Genomic DNA, 15,087 nt, shown 5'->3' with positions numbered 1-15,087 from the left:
CATTATTACTTCCCTTGTTTTTTTTTTTTTTTTTGCTTGTTCGGATTCATGCCTTCTGCACCCAACATTCTCTAATGTTAATCATATTGTTAAAATATTTACAAAAGAATTAGAAAATAAAAGAGAAAAAGAGAGAAAAGTGATTTTATTTCTCTATTCTGTCATATTCAATACATCTCAAGAGTTATATATGTCCATATATTGACTCCATACAAAAAAAAATAATATAGCATGATATAGGATGACATCAACAATAAAAAAATATTACTGACTGATACAAATTATTATGTGATTCCTAAAATCATTCTAATAAAATAATACTTATAAAAAAAATAATATAGATTGATACAGAATCATGCTAATTAAAAAAAATACTATGAATAATATAGGTTGTTAGATGATTACTAAAATTATGTTAATATATATCAATCCAAAGAAGTAGAAAAAAATATTATGAAAAATATAGATTGTTACCTGATAAAATTATGCGAACACATCTCAATCTAAAGAAGTTAAGCAATAATTTTCCTCTTCCAGCAGTCCCAAAGGGCCAAAACAGTGGCCTAGAGAGCGCATCCACTCCACAGTATACTCCATTAATTACCTTCCTTTTGCTGTTGAAGGAAGCCCTGTAAATCACAAGCATAACAATGGAATGGTGGAAAGGCAGAGCAGGCTGTCTCCAAATCCTTCTTTTAGAAAACATGGAGCAAAGCACCTCCTCCAGTCTTCTCATCTTCCTTGTCTGAGCGGAAAAAAGAAATCCAACAGCCTTCAACCACCCGACCGAAGCCATTTCTCCCCCTTGTCTTTCCCCACTAAATTTAGCCACCGAAGGTTTAAACCAACGCAAAGCTAGTAAGATGTGCTTCCCTACGATATATTTAGAAGCAATCAGGCGAAAGGGCCGAAAGATGTGCCCCGCCCTCTTTTCCTCTCTCGCCGCTCCTCTCTCTCCACCGGCGACCGCCGCCCCGCCTCTGCTTCGCTCTATTTCTTCCCCGCTCGCCGTCTCCCTTTCGCACTGCCGCCCTCGGCCGCTCGATCGATCCCTCTCCCTCCAAGCCTCCATGTGGCTGCCGTGGGGTAGAATCCCTCGCGGCAGAGCCGCCCCCTCCCCGGCCGCCAGGTCTCCCTCCATAACCTCCTCCTTCAAGGATGTCCACAGCCTCCTCAATGAGGGGGCCGCTCCGAGTGCCACCCCCGTGCCAAAGACGGCCGTGGTCTTCCACCGCCTCCGATCGGCGTGCTCCGCCCTCCGCTCGCGGCGGTCCCTACAGGTCTCCCTTTCGGACCCCTGCGGCCTCCGCGCCGGGGAGGAGAAGCGGATCGTGCTTTACTTCACCTCCCTCCGGGTGGTCCGCAAGACCTTCGAGGACTGCCACACCGTTCGATCCATCCTCTGCGGCTTCCGCGTCGCGATCGACGAGCGTGATCTGTCGATGGACATGACGTTCCTCGCGGAGCTGAAGGGGATCCTCGGCCGGCGGCAGCTCAGCCTCCCCCAGGTGTTCATCGGCGGGCGGTACATCGGTGGGGCCGATGAGATCCGGCAGCTCCACGAGATCGGCGAGCTCGAGAAGTACGTGGATGGGGTCCCGCCCGCGACCGCCGGTGCCTGCGAGGGCTGCGGCGGGACCCGATTCATTCTGTGCCAGAATTGCGACGGGAGCCACAAGGTGTATACCGAGAAGGCCGGTTTCCGTTCTTGCACCGCCTGCAATGAGAACGGCCTCGTCCGGTGTCCCAATTGCAGCTTCCCCGCCATCTGATTGAGATTGGAGGCAGGAAAAGCGTGCGCTTGTAAGGGGAAACGAGAAATTGTGGTTTCCGAAAGGTTTTGACTTGCAATTCTCTCATCAAATCCCTACTTCTTCTTCTGCTCCTCAGCACTTTTTTCTTTTTCTTTTTTTGTTTGAAATTTATAACTGGAAGATAAGGACAAATAGAAGATGATGTTTTTCTTTTCTTTCCGTTGGCTTTCTCTAATAAGAGGATTGTATCATCTGTATGTAGCTCCGTACTAAATTTATTCAAGTAGGATGTCTATAGCTTTATCCATAAGCCTCGTTTGACAGTTTTCAAATCAGGTCTTTAAATTAGGGATATTTAAAATTATGCACTTGTTCTGCTCAAGTCCGGGATTTCTATAAAGGGGCTGGGGAGCTAAAATGGGAGCCGGAGAGGCAGGAAGAAACATTCTTACTTGGATAAAAGATGCGGATAAGTTTTGGCCGAGCTCCAAGCAGCCTGGCAGAGCCAAGCTAAGCTAAACCTAAACATAGATCTCGCTTTCAAGCTCATATCGTTCTATGGTCAAAAACCAGTCGTAAACTCTTTTTGCAAGTTCAGTCTTTTCCAAATCAAAATTTCTGTCTGTCTTCATTCTCGTAAGCTCAATCACCAGACAACAAACTTCGTTCTCGAAAGCGCTCAAATCTCCCTGTCCTTCCGTCCCTCCTATTAGCTAGTTGTCCTGTCCGTCGTTTAATCCCTCCCTTCGTTCTTATAGCCCATTACACGTTGCAAGATAGGCTTGTCCTTGGTGCTCTATATCACAGTGAGAGTTTATCACCTATCTAATTTTTTTTATTTTAAATTTGACACTTTTACTATTTAAATTATTCATTTCATTTTGACAAGATGCATGCATTGTAGCTGCTTTTTTCTCTATAAGTTCCCAGTACCGCCAGAAGTTGGATTCTGAGAGAGATATCCATCTTCTCAATATCAACACTGCCACGACGTATAAGGGCAGGTCTGGTGTTTGGTCTCCAAAAATCTTTAATCCTTTCATCTCAGGATGTGTCCTAGATGACTCAGCTGCTGAGAAGCAAGGCGACGCGTTATAATACAAGGCTGGCCGAATCTATTTGCCCTCCCGGCCTTCTCCCTTTCCTCGCTGTCGGGATTCATTTTGGTAATCTTCAAGTTGGCACCAAGGCCTGTCTTCCTCATAATGTCGGGACTCATTGCTGTCGAGATCTCAAGAAGCTTCTCTCGAATGCGCACCGATCTCTTTTTTTTTTTTTTTCGGGTAAAATGATCGCTCACGTTAATTTGGCGTGAGTACAACTAATTAAGTCAAGATATAAAATGTGGCCTAAAGAAGGAAGTACAACATCAGCGCATATCCAAGAGACCTCTCTCATGACCTGCCGATCTCTTTACATCCTCGTAAAACCAATAGAATTTGGCCAGTAGATTAAGTCGGTGCTCATGTAAAGCCAACAGAAATAGGTTGTTTGATTTGATGCCGGCTAACCAGAAAATATTGATCATGGACGCATCTAAATAGGTGGCCTATTAGTTTTACATGCCGACCCATAGTACCATTTTTAGGGCTCGGAAGTCATCTTTATCCTGGTTTCCAATGGCTATTTATTGTTCAAGTTCATGAATGTTACAGCCAAGATAAAAGCCTTCTTAATTTAGAGAAAACCTTCAATGATTATGTATACCAACACTTTTGGAAACAATGTTTTTTTTTTTAAGCAGATAGTTTAGATCCATCAACTTTGAGTACAGCCAGTCATAGGGAAGGTGTAATAGCATAGTCTGTCTATACTATTCTGCCAAAATAATCGCAAAGTAGGACGCCATCTAGTCTTTTACCTTGTTCATCTCCTTATATATAGACGTGTGGAACCTCGAAAGATACACATGTTCTAGAAAGAAACAATATGTCTGAAAGCAATGGATGTCTGTCTATAATTTGACTCTGCCTCAAGATCTAACTCATCATTATCGCTAAATCACCTTCTAGGAGAATATAGTTTGCCCCTAAAATCAACCTTGCATATACGAGACCTTCCCATGCTTCTTCTAATTCTATCTTCGGAACTGTGATGTCACATAGCTGTTTACCACCTGCAGCCAACAAATTAGAGTGTGGTCCTCTAATTATAAATGCTGCACCGCTATGAATACCTCCATCAATCACACTACTATCAAAATTAACCTCGCAAGATATTCAAACAACCCGAGAAGCAGCTACTGTTGAAGAAGTGTTTCAGGTGTCCTTAGCTATCAAGGATTGTTCGCTGTTGTGCGACTCAATAACTTCCATAGCTTGTGTAAGAGCCCTTTCTGATACAAATCTTGAAGATAAGTTATGATCTTCAAATATGCAGTTGTCATGGAAAAGCCAAATGTTATATACAATATAAACCACCCTGATACATAGTAGCCTTCCATTAGCTCTGCTTCTATTATCCTTCCAAAGCTCGAGAAAGGATTCAACAGGGGATGGATGCATATAGAGATCTGTAAGAATACTGAAATATTCCAAACCGCCTATGCTTTTGAGCACTGAAAGAAAAAGAAAAAAGACATGAGCCGCTGTTTCCTCCTCAGGCCCCTTCTACGCAGTATGCCTCGATATAGAATCCGATCCCACACCAGTTTCCACAAAAATAGAGACACTCAGGGATGCAACCCGCATTTCTTCGGATCTTTTGTTCCATCTCCATACTTTCAACCCTGGTTAATCTTTTGCCGGACATCTCCACGTACCTTCCTAATTATTCACGCCCAATGCTCCTTCGATGGCATTCTTTAATTGAGGCTTGATTCTCTAGCTAAATCGAATGGAAGACTTGTGCTGATTAATCTTTTATCCTGAAGCCTGGCAATAATCTTCCATTATCCTCCTGAATGCCACTGCATTAGAAATAGACGCTTTGGTTTTAAGATGTGCAGGTTACCTCTTATTCTGGTTCAAAGAATTTTTGGGGAGATAACTTGTGAATACCACAAGCTTTTTTTTTGCTTTCTATTCTTTCTTTCTTTTTTTGTTTTTTGCGCTACAGCGGATAGCTCATGTAATTTTAGTATGATACATCCAAAAAAAATCAAAAAACAATACATCGCGGAGTGCTCTAAGCAGCTCTCTTTTTTTCGACTCACGGGCAAGATCTTATTTATAGCAATCGATAATAGAGTGATTACTAGAGCCCCAATACATGCGATGCACACGTATTTCCTTCTAACACACTTACAAGGACTCAAGGAGGCCACCGCATCTAATTTGGCTCTCTCATTTTACATAGAGTAGAAGAGCGGATCATTCGTAGTTACCTTTTTAGATTACCTTTTGTTCACAAACTGGAGAACTTGAAGGCTGAATCCGTTGCACGATTTATAACAGCATATTGGATTTCAATGAGCTATACTTTATGTATTGGCCCAAAGGGGGTAGCAGGCTAGTGTCGCATGTAAATTCTATAGAAGCTTTATAAGTGCATGCGAGCAACTAGGATTTGCAACCATTGAGATTTTTCTCCGAAGGAAAAAAATAATATATATCATCATTATTATCGCTATTAATGAACCTATTAATAAATACGTTATCCGTTGATGAACCTGTTATAACTTGCTTAACATGTTTAATAAATATATTACCTGCTTAACCTATTAACCTATATAATCTATATAACCTGTTAACATATTAACCTGTTAATTTGTTTAATAAGCAAATAATCTGCTCAACCTATTTAACTCGCCCCGACTTAAGAAGATTAAATAGGTTAAAATGTATCGATCTATTTATGATCTGAATCTATTTAATTCAAATCTAAATCTATTTATTGTAGGTCGAATATGAATCAGATTGATAGATTAGATCATATTTTGCCGGCCTCGGTCGATCCATTGACATCTATATAGCGTACATTTCCCTGACATGCACCTTAGGGCTCGTTTGGTTCGCGGGAAGCATTTTTCCTCCTAGGAATATGATTCCTGCAAAGAAGATTCTTAGGAAGAGAATGTCTGGAAATGTACTTTTGGCATGTTTGGTTAAACATGTAAAAGTGACATATTTACAGAGTGCTTATGTTTGGTTGATCATCTACTTTCTTAGGAAAGTTATATGTAATTCCTATTATACCCGTAATATAAATTAGGTTGTTAATGCCTCTTTAATGCCCGAGGGCCTTTTTGGAAAAAAATAAAGATGGAGTAATTTCCGTCTCATGGGAAAGTAACTTCCTATGTTTCTAATGGGAAAGATTTTTCCATAAAATGTGCAAATTATATTCCTATGAGAATACAACTTTTCCATCTCTCTTTATTGAAAACTCCAACCAAACAAGAAGCATTTCATTACTTTTCCATTGACCATACTTTCCTCCTTCTTTTCCCGTGAACCAAACGAGCCCTCAAAGGTAAGAGGTCCGAGTCACACTTATACTTTATAAAATGGTGCATGGTGTTCCAGATTGAGCAGCTGATTCAAACGAAGTTATTTTTACCCCCATGAAGCGGGGGAATAGGTTGGGAAAATACAGGTGAAGTATCAAACAGTTGAGGGTGAAAATATCAAACTTACGTTTATTTTTTGACGGGTTCTCTAAGCCACGTGCATCCCACGCGATATTGCTTTCGCCAACAACTCCAAATGCTTGAGGACGAGGACACCCCAAAATCCAGAAGTGGCTTTAATTAAATAGCCAACGGGGCGTCGCTTTATCAGAAAGGAACCAAAGGTAGTGGTGGAAGACTGGTCTTTCTCATCTTTTGGATCTTAGCTTTTAGCTTCCAAGACCCACATCTAATTCCTTGCGTAGACTTGTCAACGCCATTAAAAAAATAAACAGGAAAAAAAAATGGAGGCATTTTGATTTTGCCCTGTGAGTTTGTAGAACATGAATAATTCTCTTTTGCAAGAAGAACATATCTAATTCTCATGCTTACCATTTAGGTGTTGGTGTTACTCAAACAATATTTTGAGGGGAATTGATCATTTCTTTTGTAAGTGAGAGGATGTTTGAATCGACCTTTTAATTTCACCTACTCTCAACAACTACTCGGTTATGCACCAAGTATCCTACATTACTTCATTTTGGATACCTCGTACATAATAAATGAGACTGTATAATACCCAACATGCTGTAATTATCATGACTAAATCTATGATCACATTTAAATTTGTTCCATCTTTGAAAGAGGAAAACATAGAAATCTAACCTTGTATTTTTCAGTGCTTGCACTTGGCAAATGTCCTAGTGAAAAAAAAAAAAATGGGTTTAGTTAGTACAACTGTTGATAAATTTCTAGACAAATAAAATCTTTGGAATTGGGATAGATTAAACGCAATAACATTTTGGTGAGAATGATTTTGTGCATGCAATTGTTGCTTATAAGATGGAACCTAACATTTATCGGATGAAGAGATCAAAAGGTAAGCTCAATGCCAAGAAAAAGACGTTGCGTTTGTAACAAGTCTCTCTATTTAGTATATTTAAATTGAAACATAACCACCATCTATCATTTTTAATATACTTGTATGACTTATCACTACTATGATATAGGAGAAAGAATATAATAGGAAACGACCTTCATGAAATCATAGGTAACAATCTTATTATAAATGAGAAAAAAAAATGTGGAATTCTATAAATAGTATGATCTCGTTCAAAGAGAATATACAAAAGCAACCTACTCTATTTTCACATTTTTATCCATACCTTTTATAAATTTATTTATTTTCAATCTTTTATTTTTTTTGAACCAAACCAAAGTTGACCTAGACTCAAGTATGAACCCTGCCTTTTAGGTTTGTATCCTATTGTAGACCAATTAGATAAAATATTAGAAATCTGAAACTGAACCGATCTCCAATAAATCCAATCAATTCTATACTAGCTTGTGCATAATATATATTTTTTAAAAAAATCAGAATGGGTCTTAAACCAACCAACCATCAACCTAACCAAAGAATTTAAAAACATTAAGGCTAGTTAGAACAAGCCCTAGTTGACGTAGTAGATATCCAAAAGATTACGTTGTTGATAACATATTTGAATTCTATTTCTATTCTCACTAGGATTCCATATGATGCAATATAATTTCTTACTCCAAATGTCACCTAGGAGCAATGTCACAAAAATTTCACACACGATTGACGGCAAGAGAGGTGCGCTTTGAGAGACGGGATTGCCATTCCTTATTCTTATAGTTTTTTTTTTTTTTTTTGATAAGATTGGATAAATCATAGTAACCATGTCTCCATTGGATCATGTCTCCACGATTGTCCGGCCGTACAGCTGGAAATACGCGCTAACCCATTCGCCCACGGCCGGGCCAAGATCTCCGACATATTTAAAATATTTTACAAACCATCGGTCAAAACTCGACAGAGAACAACGGAATCGAAGGAAACGGCACGGCCCACCTCCCACCTCTTTGCGAGAGCGAAGGAAAGCGAGTCTGGCCGAATCCGGAGCGGTACGAGGATTGGATTTGGATAGAGACGATTTTAATTCCCGCGGAAAGAATCGTACAATAAAGAATGCAATGATGGCATGGACTTGGCGTTGAATGCTTCACATCACCTCCACCACCGCTTCCTCCCCTCCCGTTTCCGCGTCCCCCGGCCCCCCTCACCTTCGCGGAAACTCCGATTTTTACTTCTCTTCTGCTCCTAAGTTCTTATACCCAATTTTTTCCTGAAAAATTTATGTACTTTAATTCGATTCTGATACTAAAATCCGGAGAAGAAATCGAAGGTGGAGAGGTGGAGAAGACTTGGAATGATGTCGTTGCTGCTGCTGGTGTTGTTGGTGTGGTCAAAACTCGATTTTTGCGCTTCTCTTAACGATGAAGGTAGGGTTTCTTTGCAGTTTGATGTTTGTTTGATGGGATGGGATTGAGTATAGTGTTTAATCTTGGTTTTTTTTTTTTTTTGGATTTGTTTCTTTGTTTCGATTTCAGGGAAGGCGCTGTTGAGGTTTAGAGAGAGGGTGGAGTTGGATCCATATGGAGCTCTGGCGAACTGGAATGAAGAAGGCGGGGACGATCCATGCTTTTGGTTTGGGACTCAGTGTTCCGGTGGAAGACTCGCGGCTCTGTGAGTAATGGAGTTTCTTGAAAAATTACCTGTTTTCTTTGTTTCGATGTATGGACTTCTTGTTTTCCTTTGTGTTTAATTGATTCTAGAAGGGTTCTGGATGGAAATGTTGATGCTTTTTAGCTCCAAGTAACGATATTTTTGTACATCAGGTAGCGGAGGCCTGAGGGGTGTTGGGAGCATTTCTTTTTCTAGGATAGTTGTTTGTTAGCACAGCTGAAATTTTCTTGAAAAGCCCTAACCCCATGTAAAAACCATATTGCAGGGCCTCCTTAGATCATCCTTCCATATTATTCTGTCATTCTTGATTCTTGGCTATCTAACTCTGCTGCCTATGAGTCTTAATGGCATGTGGCTTTCTATAACTAGAAAGCATTTGTCTTCATCATATTATAACATATAATTAGATATGTCCTTGGAAATCTATCTGTCTTTTCATCTAATGCTTGAGGATCTTAAAATGGACAAACTGGGATGCCTCATGGCTATCTATTTTGATAGGATTTGCAGTTTTTGCTTCCATTAGAACACCGTCAGAAAACATTCTGTCATGTTGTAATAAAATATGCTCCATGGATGCGCCTGAGTATTATTAATCGATTACATCGAGGATAAGTATAAAAAGAGGGAAAATGTTCAGAAAAGAAAAGAACCACCATCTTCCATTAGTTTTTGTCAGAACTGATGTAGCCCAGCTCCATATCCTAGCTTTATAACCTTTCAAGACCTTAATCGTGTATAACGGACGCTAACAACTATTAGTTGACAGCTGCGAGAAAAATAAGAAAAAGGAGGATTTTGATTAGCTGGTTAAGAGGGAGAGAAAGGTCAGTGGAAGGTTGCAGCCAGCCCCTCCCCTTTTTTTTCTTTCTCATTCCTTCATTTTCTTTCTTTTCTTTTCTCTTTATGTTTCTCTCTTTCTTTTCTTGCTCTCTCTTTTTTCTCTATTATAGGGAACCCAATGCAGGCTATTTAGGTCCAAAAAAATATGTTTATTGTTATTTATGTTTATCATATCCTGCATTATTTTACGCAATAATTCATTTTCTGGAATCATCCCTAGAGGGTTAACAGAATTGCAAAATCTGCAATGGGACACAATAATCTCAGTGGACCAGTTCCATTTGATCTTAGCAGTAGTTTGTCCATGAAAATCCTGTAAGTTATGATATAACTATTGATTTTTTTTATATTCTTGGTAGTCATAAATTAATTGATTTCATTGTTCACAGTATACTCAGAAGCAACAGGTTTATAGGTAGCACACCAATGAAATCCCTTGAGCACAATATTCTCCCTGAGCTTCAAATGGATGATAACCCGTTATCCTCAAACAGGGGATCTGTTACAAGGTTATATATTTATATAAAAAAATCCATGAATTGATATATATTTTTAAAGCCTTCAATCATCTCTGATTTATGTGATGTGGAGTTAGTAGGATTGTGTTGTCAACATTGCTGTTGGTATGAACTGTCTATTACTTGAAAACTTCCTTGGCTCATGTTATTATGTCCTTTGGTTTGCGGAATGTGCAACTCACCTATATTTTCTAACAGACCAGTAAGGACCCCATACAAAGAAATTCAAACCATTGAAGGCCCATGACCAATCATTCTAGAGTAGCTTATCGTCGTTTGACTCTGAATGTTCAAAGATGGTGTTGGAATTATCAATTGATTCATTGGTTGAGGTTGTCCAATTGAAGTGGATTTGGCATTGGCATGTTCATGATGCGGTTCTTTTGGCCATTGTTATTTGATAATACTGTGGCGAAGTGTCCATAGCATTTTCTGGAACTTTGGAGGTCTTATTTCTCTGAGTAAACTTTAATAGTAAAGTGAAGCACTTTAAATAGTAAGAGTACCAGCATAACACACTATTTATTATTCAATCACATAGATAAATTTAGCGACTCCATAATTTTTATAAAACTTAAGTACAATTAATTACAACATGAAAGTCTAAGATTATAATGTTTTGTAAAACCTGTAAAATTAGAACCATTACTCTTTGATGGAGCCTGTCTCCCATTGATGGCTCTGGTAGATAATAGGCTCGGCAAGATGGTCTTTTATGTCTGTCAGGACTATAGGAGATTAAATTTTAACTCCTCTTCATGAGCAGTTGACATGATAAGTACTTCTTGAGGGGTTCTAAGACATGAATGTTTGAACATTCAAGTTTTATACTGTTATGCTGATGCTTCTCTGGGCTTTTTCCTGATCCCTCTTTATGAGTATTAAGTTCCCATAGGTATTCTTGTTCTGTATAGTTGCTGTCAGCATATGATCCAATTGCTGCATTGATATGGAAAGATTCAAGGAAAATGTAACTTGCTTGCATGTCATTTCTTAGTGAAATGTAATTTCTATTGCTTTATAAGAAATGAATGATGGAAGACTTTCTCTGACTTCACATACTTTTCCCTGCTGACCTTCTCCAACGTTGGTATCACCTGGAGCAGGAATGTTCAGAATGCTGCTATACGGAAACTTCTGCAGATTGGCGGCAAAGACAAAGGCAAAGACAAACAGCATAAAAATGGAGAAAATCAGCCAAAAGTTTTCAATTCACCAGCACCAGCACCAGCAAATGGAGGTGGTCAACATAAAAATGGAAAGAGTCGGGCAAAAGATCTTGCATCACCAGCATCAGCACCATCTCCTATGTCTTCAGAGGAACAGTTGTCACCATCTGTGTCACCTTTCTTCCCCCCATCCCAACCACCAGGAATTTCACCATCACCAATGACAACAGCCCCATCATTCTCCTTTCCACCATCTCCATTCAGTCAAGTTCCAACACCTGCACCCTCACCTTCTCCAACGATTGAGCCACCATCCCCAATACCAGAGCGTCATCCCAACTTTGATGCTGCACCACCTTCTAGTTCTGTGCCAAATCCCTCTCCCTCTGTGGGTCCTTCACCATCAGCTGCAGTAGATACTCCAGTAAAGCATGCAACTTCCTGGGCCATCTATATGTCAATTGTAGGTGCAGTTTCCTTTCTCCTTGCAATATCTGCAGTATACTTTCTTTGCTGCCGAGACAACAAGGTTGTCACTGTCAAACCTTGGGCAACAGGCTTAAGTGGGCAATTGCAGAAAGCATTTGTGACAGGTGTGTTCCCTTCAGACCATTCATCTGATATTATTTTATTTTTGCTTGCAATTTTATTGATCTACAATATTGGTTTTGCATTGCAGGTGTACCTGTACTCAAACGAGCAGAATTGGAAGCAGCTTGTGAAGACTTCAGTAATATTATTGGCTCTTTGTCAGATTGCATGTTATACAAGGGAACATTGTCGAGTGGAGTTGAAATAGCAGTTGTATCTAGCGCAATTACTTGTGCAAAGGACTGGTCAAAACAATCAGAGTCCCAATTCAGGAAGAAGGTAAACCTTTCACTATCTACTTTTTTTTCCTTGCACAAACTTTTTAAACTCAGCATATGTTCCTTAAACACTGGGAGTTGGTTGTGGTTTCAGATCATGATGTTGTCGAAAGTAAATAACAAGAATTTCATCAACTTGCTTGGCTATTGTGAGGAAGTAGAGCCTTTCACCAGGATGATGGTGTTTGAGTATGCACCGAATGGGACACTTTTCGAGCATCTGCATGGTAAGTATTTTGCTTAACCATAACTAATGGCGAATAAAAAGTGTAGTTCAATTTTTTATTTTTAAAAACTTTGTTTAGGTAATTTTCAAAATTGGTTTTAGGGTCCTATTTTAAGTGAAATGGTAGAAAAGAGTCTTATATTAGGCATATTTTAGGTTGGACAACTCATGAAATCATTAAGAGTTTGATTTTTAGTTGTTTTAGATATCTTTCTAAATAGGGTTATGTGCTATTCAATTTTTCTAGAAAATATTTTGGTGATTAATTACTTGTCTATCAAAAATCCTATTTTGCTTTGGAAAATAAGTAATGTGAAGTCTATAAGAGGTTCTATTAGGTTTGAATGAAAAAGCATATCTTTTGGTCAGGTCTGGCCTTATCTTTTCTCTATCCCCATACTATCCTCCTTTTCTTTCTTCTTCTTCTTCTTCTGTTATTACTTCACTTTTATTCCCTACTTTCTACTATTCTCTCTTATTTCTATTGCTATTCTTTTTCTTCACTGAATAGTTTGCACTGCAGATTGTATTTCTGCAGGATATTAAATCAGATTTGTGCTGGAATTAGCTTTAAACTGTTTTAGCCTCTTGTTATCCTGCATCAATAACCTACTAGAATGCAACATGATAAGTTTATATTTTTGCCATTGTTTTAATACTTCTCTGCTACCTGAATAGCATTACATCCATGAAACTATCTGGATTTAAACATCACACAGGGTCATTCTAGCACTACCCATGATTTCAACATATGATGCATTTCGAGACTGCATCACCAGTTTATTTACACAGAAAATTCATCAGGGATACTTTCCTGCTGTATTTCATGCTAACCTTGTCTTCGACAATGAACATGGTAATTGAAAATTATTTACCATTTGTTTTGAAAGTTCACTATCTAATTGAGATGTGCAACTGCAATAGTGTCTAGTATAAAATACAAAACATGGATATTCTAACAAGGCACAAATGATAACTGTATCTAACGAACCTAAAGCTTAGGTAATTGGTATAGTGACATGAAAAATGTAATGACAATGCTTTCTTGCTGGCCTCTTCTGCTGTGATGAATCTGATCACCGAGATAGCAAAGCAATTCATTATGGTAAAGCAATCTGTTCTATATAGGCATGTGTGTTGAATGCTTTGCCGGTATTACGATAGCTGCAATGGAAATGATTTCTCACCTCAATGTCCTGTCTCATTAGGCACATATGAAGGCATCCAAAACTCCAATTACTGAATCTTAAATACTTGCAGACCTTCAGTTTGATCTACAGAACCCCTTTTTTTCCCCAGTTATTTGGAGGCCTTGACTGATGTTATATCTTGGTGGCCTTTGCAGTTAGAGAAGCAGAGCACTTGGACTGGGCTATGCGGCTAAGGATAGCCATGGGAATAGCATATTGTCTAGAGCACATGCATCAGCTTAACCCCCCTTTCATTCTCAGAAATTTGGACTCAACTACCATCTATCTTACTGATGATTATGCTGCTAAGATCTCAGATCTTGGATTTTGGAATGAAGCAAAGGGAACCGCGTCAGTGCCTGGAAACTCAGGTACCTTGGCTCCAATGTCGGACGTAGAGAGCATTGTGTACAGGTTTGGTATAATACTGTTGGAGATATTATCCGGCAGGCTTCCATTTTCTGAGGATGGCCCGCTTGAGCGCTGGGCTTCATGTTATTCAAATGGGGAGAAGCCTCTTAAAGATATGATGGATCCGAGTCTTGTATCCTTTCACGAAGAAAGTGTCAGCGCACTGTGCGAGGTGATACGGTCCTGCACCAATCTGGATCCAAGTGAGCGACCGACAATGGCAGAAGTGGCTAGCCGATTGAGAGACATCACGGGGATCCTGCCAGATGGAGCGACTCCAAAAGTGTCTCCATTGTGGTGGGCTGAGCTTGAGATTATTACTTCAGAGGCTACCTGAAGATGAAACAATTAACCTCGTTTATGAGTAGAAATTCTTTTGTTTTTTCGGTTGAGAACTCTGTGTTCGCTGTCTGTATGCATAAGCATGGAGATAAATGTACAGGCTAGGAACAGGGAGAGCTGGCTGTGGTTTTATTATAGTGTGCTGACTGTGTAGAGATGGGGTTTGTTCATGTCTGTGGAGAATGCCATCCATCGAGCATGGATATTGCTTGTGGAATGAATAAAAGAGAGCAATCTAGGCTTGCTTCTCTTTTGCCTTTCCAGGTGACGGTTTTCTTGTTGGAATTATCATTCATGGTGATTCTTGATCATGAAATAGTTGTGCAAAAGAATGATCCTTATTCCTATGTTGCAAAAATGATTTCTTTTTCTTTTTTAAAGTGGATTAAAAGAGAGGGTGGGCTTGGTGCAATATTAACAACGCTATACTGTGACTAGGGTGTTGTAGGTTGGAAATACAGTAGTCTCTCTATACACAGGGATAAGTCTCCATACATCTGACCCTCTCCATATATCCTGCATTGGTCATGCACTGGAACATATATATATATATATATATATATATATATATATATAGAGGATTAGAAGTGTATTCTTTTCTTAAATGAAATCATTACCGCTATTGGCTTGTTCTCCAGGCTTTCTGTGTGATGGTTTCACTGTCATTG

The 15,087-nt window shown here is 39.3% G+C and overlaps 2 protein-coding genes across 3 annotated transcripts; both read left to right on the top strand.

Moving 5' to 3' along the window:
- Nucleotides 1-395: 395 nt before the first annotated feature.
- Nucleotides 396-2,060, top strand: LOC103710342. Its single transcript, XM_039124317.1, has one exon. The coding sequence runs from the start codon at nucleotides 864-866 to the stop codon at nucleotides 1,770-1,772; it is 909 nt and encodes a 302-aa protein (XP_038980245.1). The 5' UTR covers nucleotides 396-863; the 3' UTR covers nucleotides 1,773-2,060.
- A 6,075-nt stretch (nucleotides 2,061-8,135) lies between these two features.
- Nucleotides 8,136-14,799, top strand: LOC103710344 (protein MALE DISCOVERER 1-like). 2 transcript variants are annotated; one of them, XM_008796019.4, is made up of 7 exons: nucleotides 8,136-8,607; nucleotides 8,716-8,851; nucleotides 10,084-10,203; nucleotides 11,319-11,974; nucleotides 12,061-12,251; nucleotides 12,345-12,477; nucleotides 13,822-14,799. In XM_008796019.4, exons 1-7 carry the CDS (start codon nucleotides 8,535-8,537, stop codon nucleotides 14,412-14,414), a joined length of 1,902 nt encoding a protein of 633 aa, XP_008794241.1. In that variant the 5' UTR covers nucleotides 8,136-8,534; the 3' UTR covers nucleotides 14,415-14,799. The 2 variants fall into 2 exon arrangements, with proteins under 2 accessions (XP_008794241.1, XP_008794242.1); XM_008796020.4 differs by lacking the exon at nucleotides 10,084-10,203 and having other exon boundaries at nucleotides 8,138-8,607; nucleotides 13,822-14,414.
- Nucleotides 14,800-15,087: the final 288 nt, after the last annotated feature.

This window comes from Phoenix dactylifera, chromosome 3 (genome assembly GCF_009389715.1).
Source record: "Phoenix dactylifera cultivar Barhee BC4 chromosome 3, palm_55x_up_171113_PBpolish2nd_filt_p, whole genome shotgun sequence".
In the NCBI taxonomy this organism is placed as follows: domain Eukaryota; kingdom Viridiplantae; phylum Streptophyta; class Magnoliopsida; order Arecales; family Arecaceae; genus Phoenix; species Phoenix dactylifera.
Note: the sequence above shows the minus strand (reverse complement) of the source record. Positions and strands in the feature narration are given on the sequence as shown.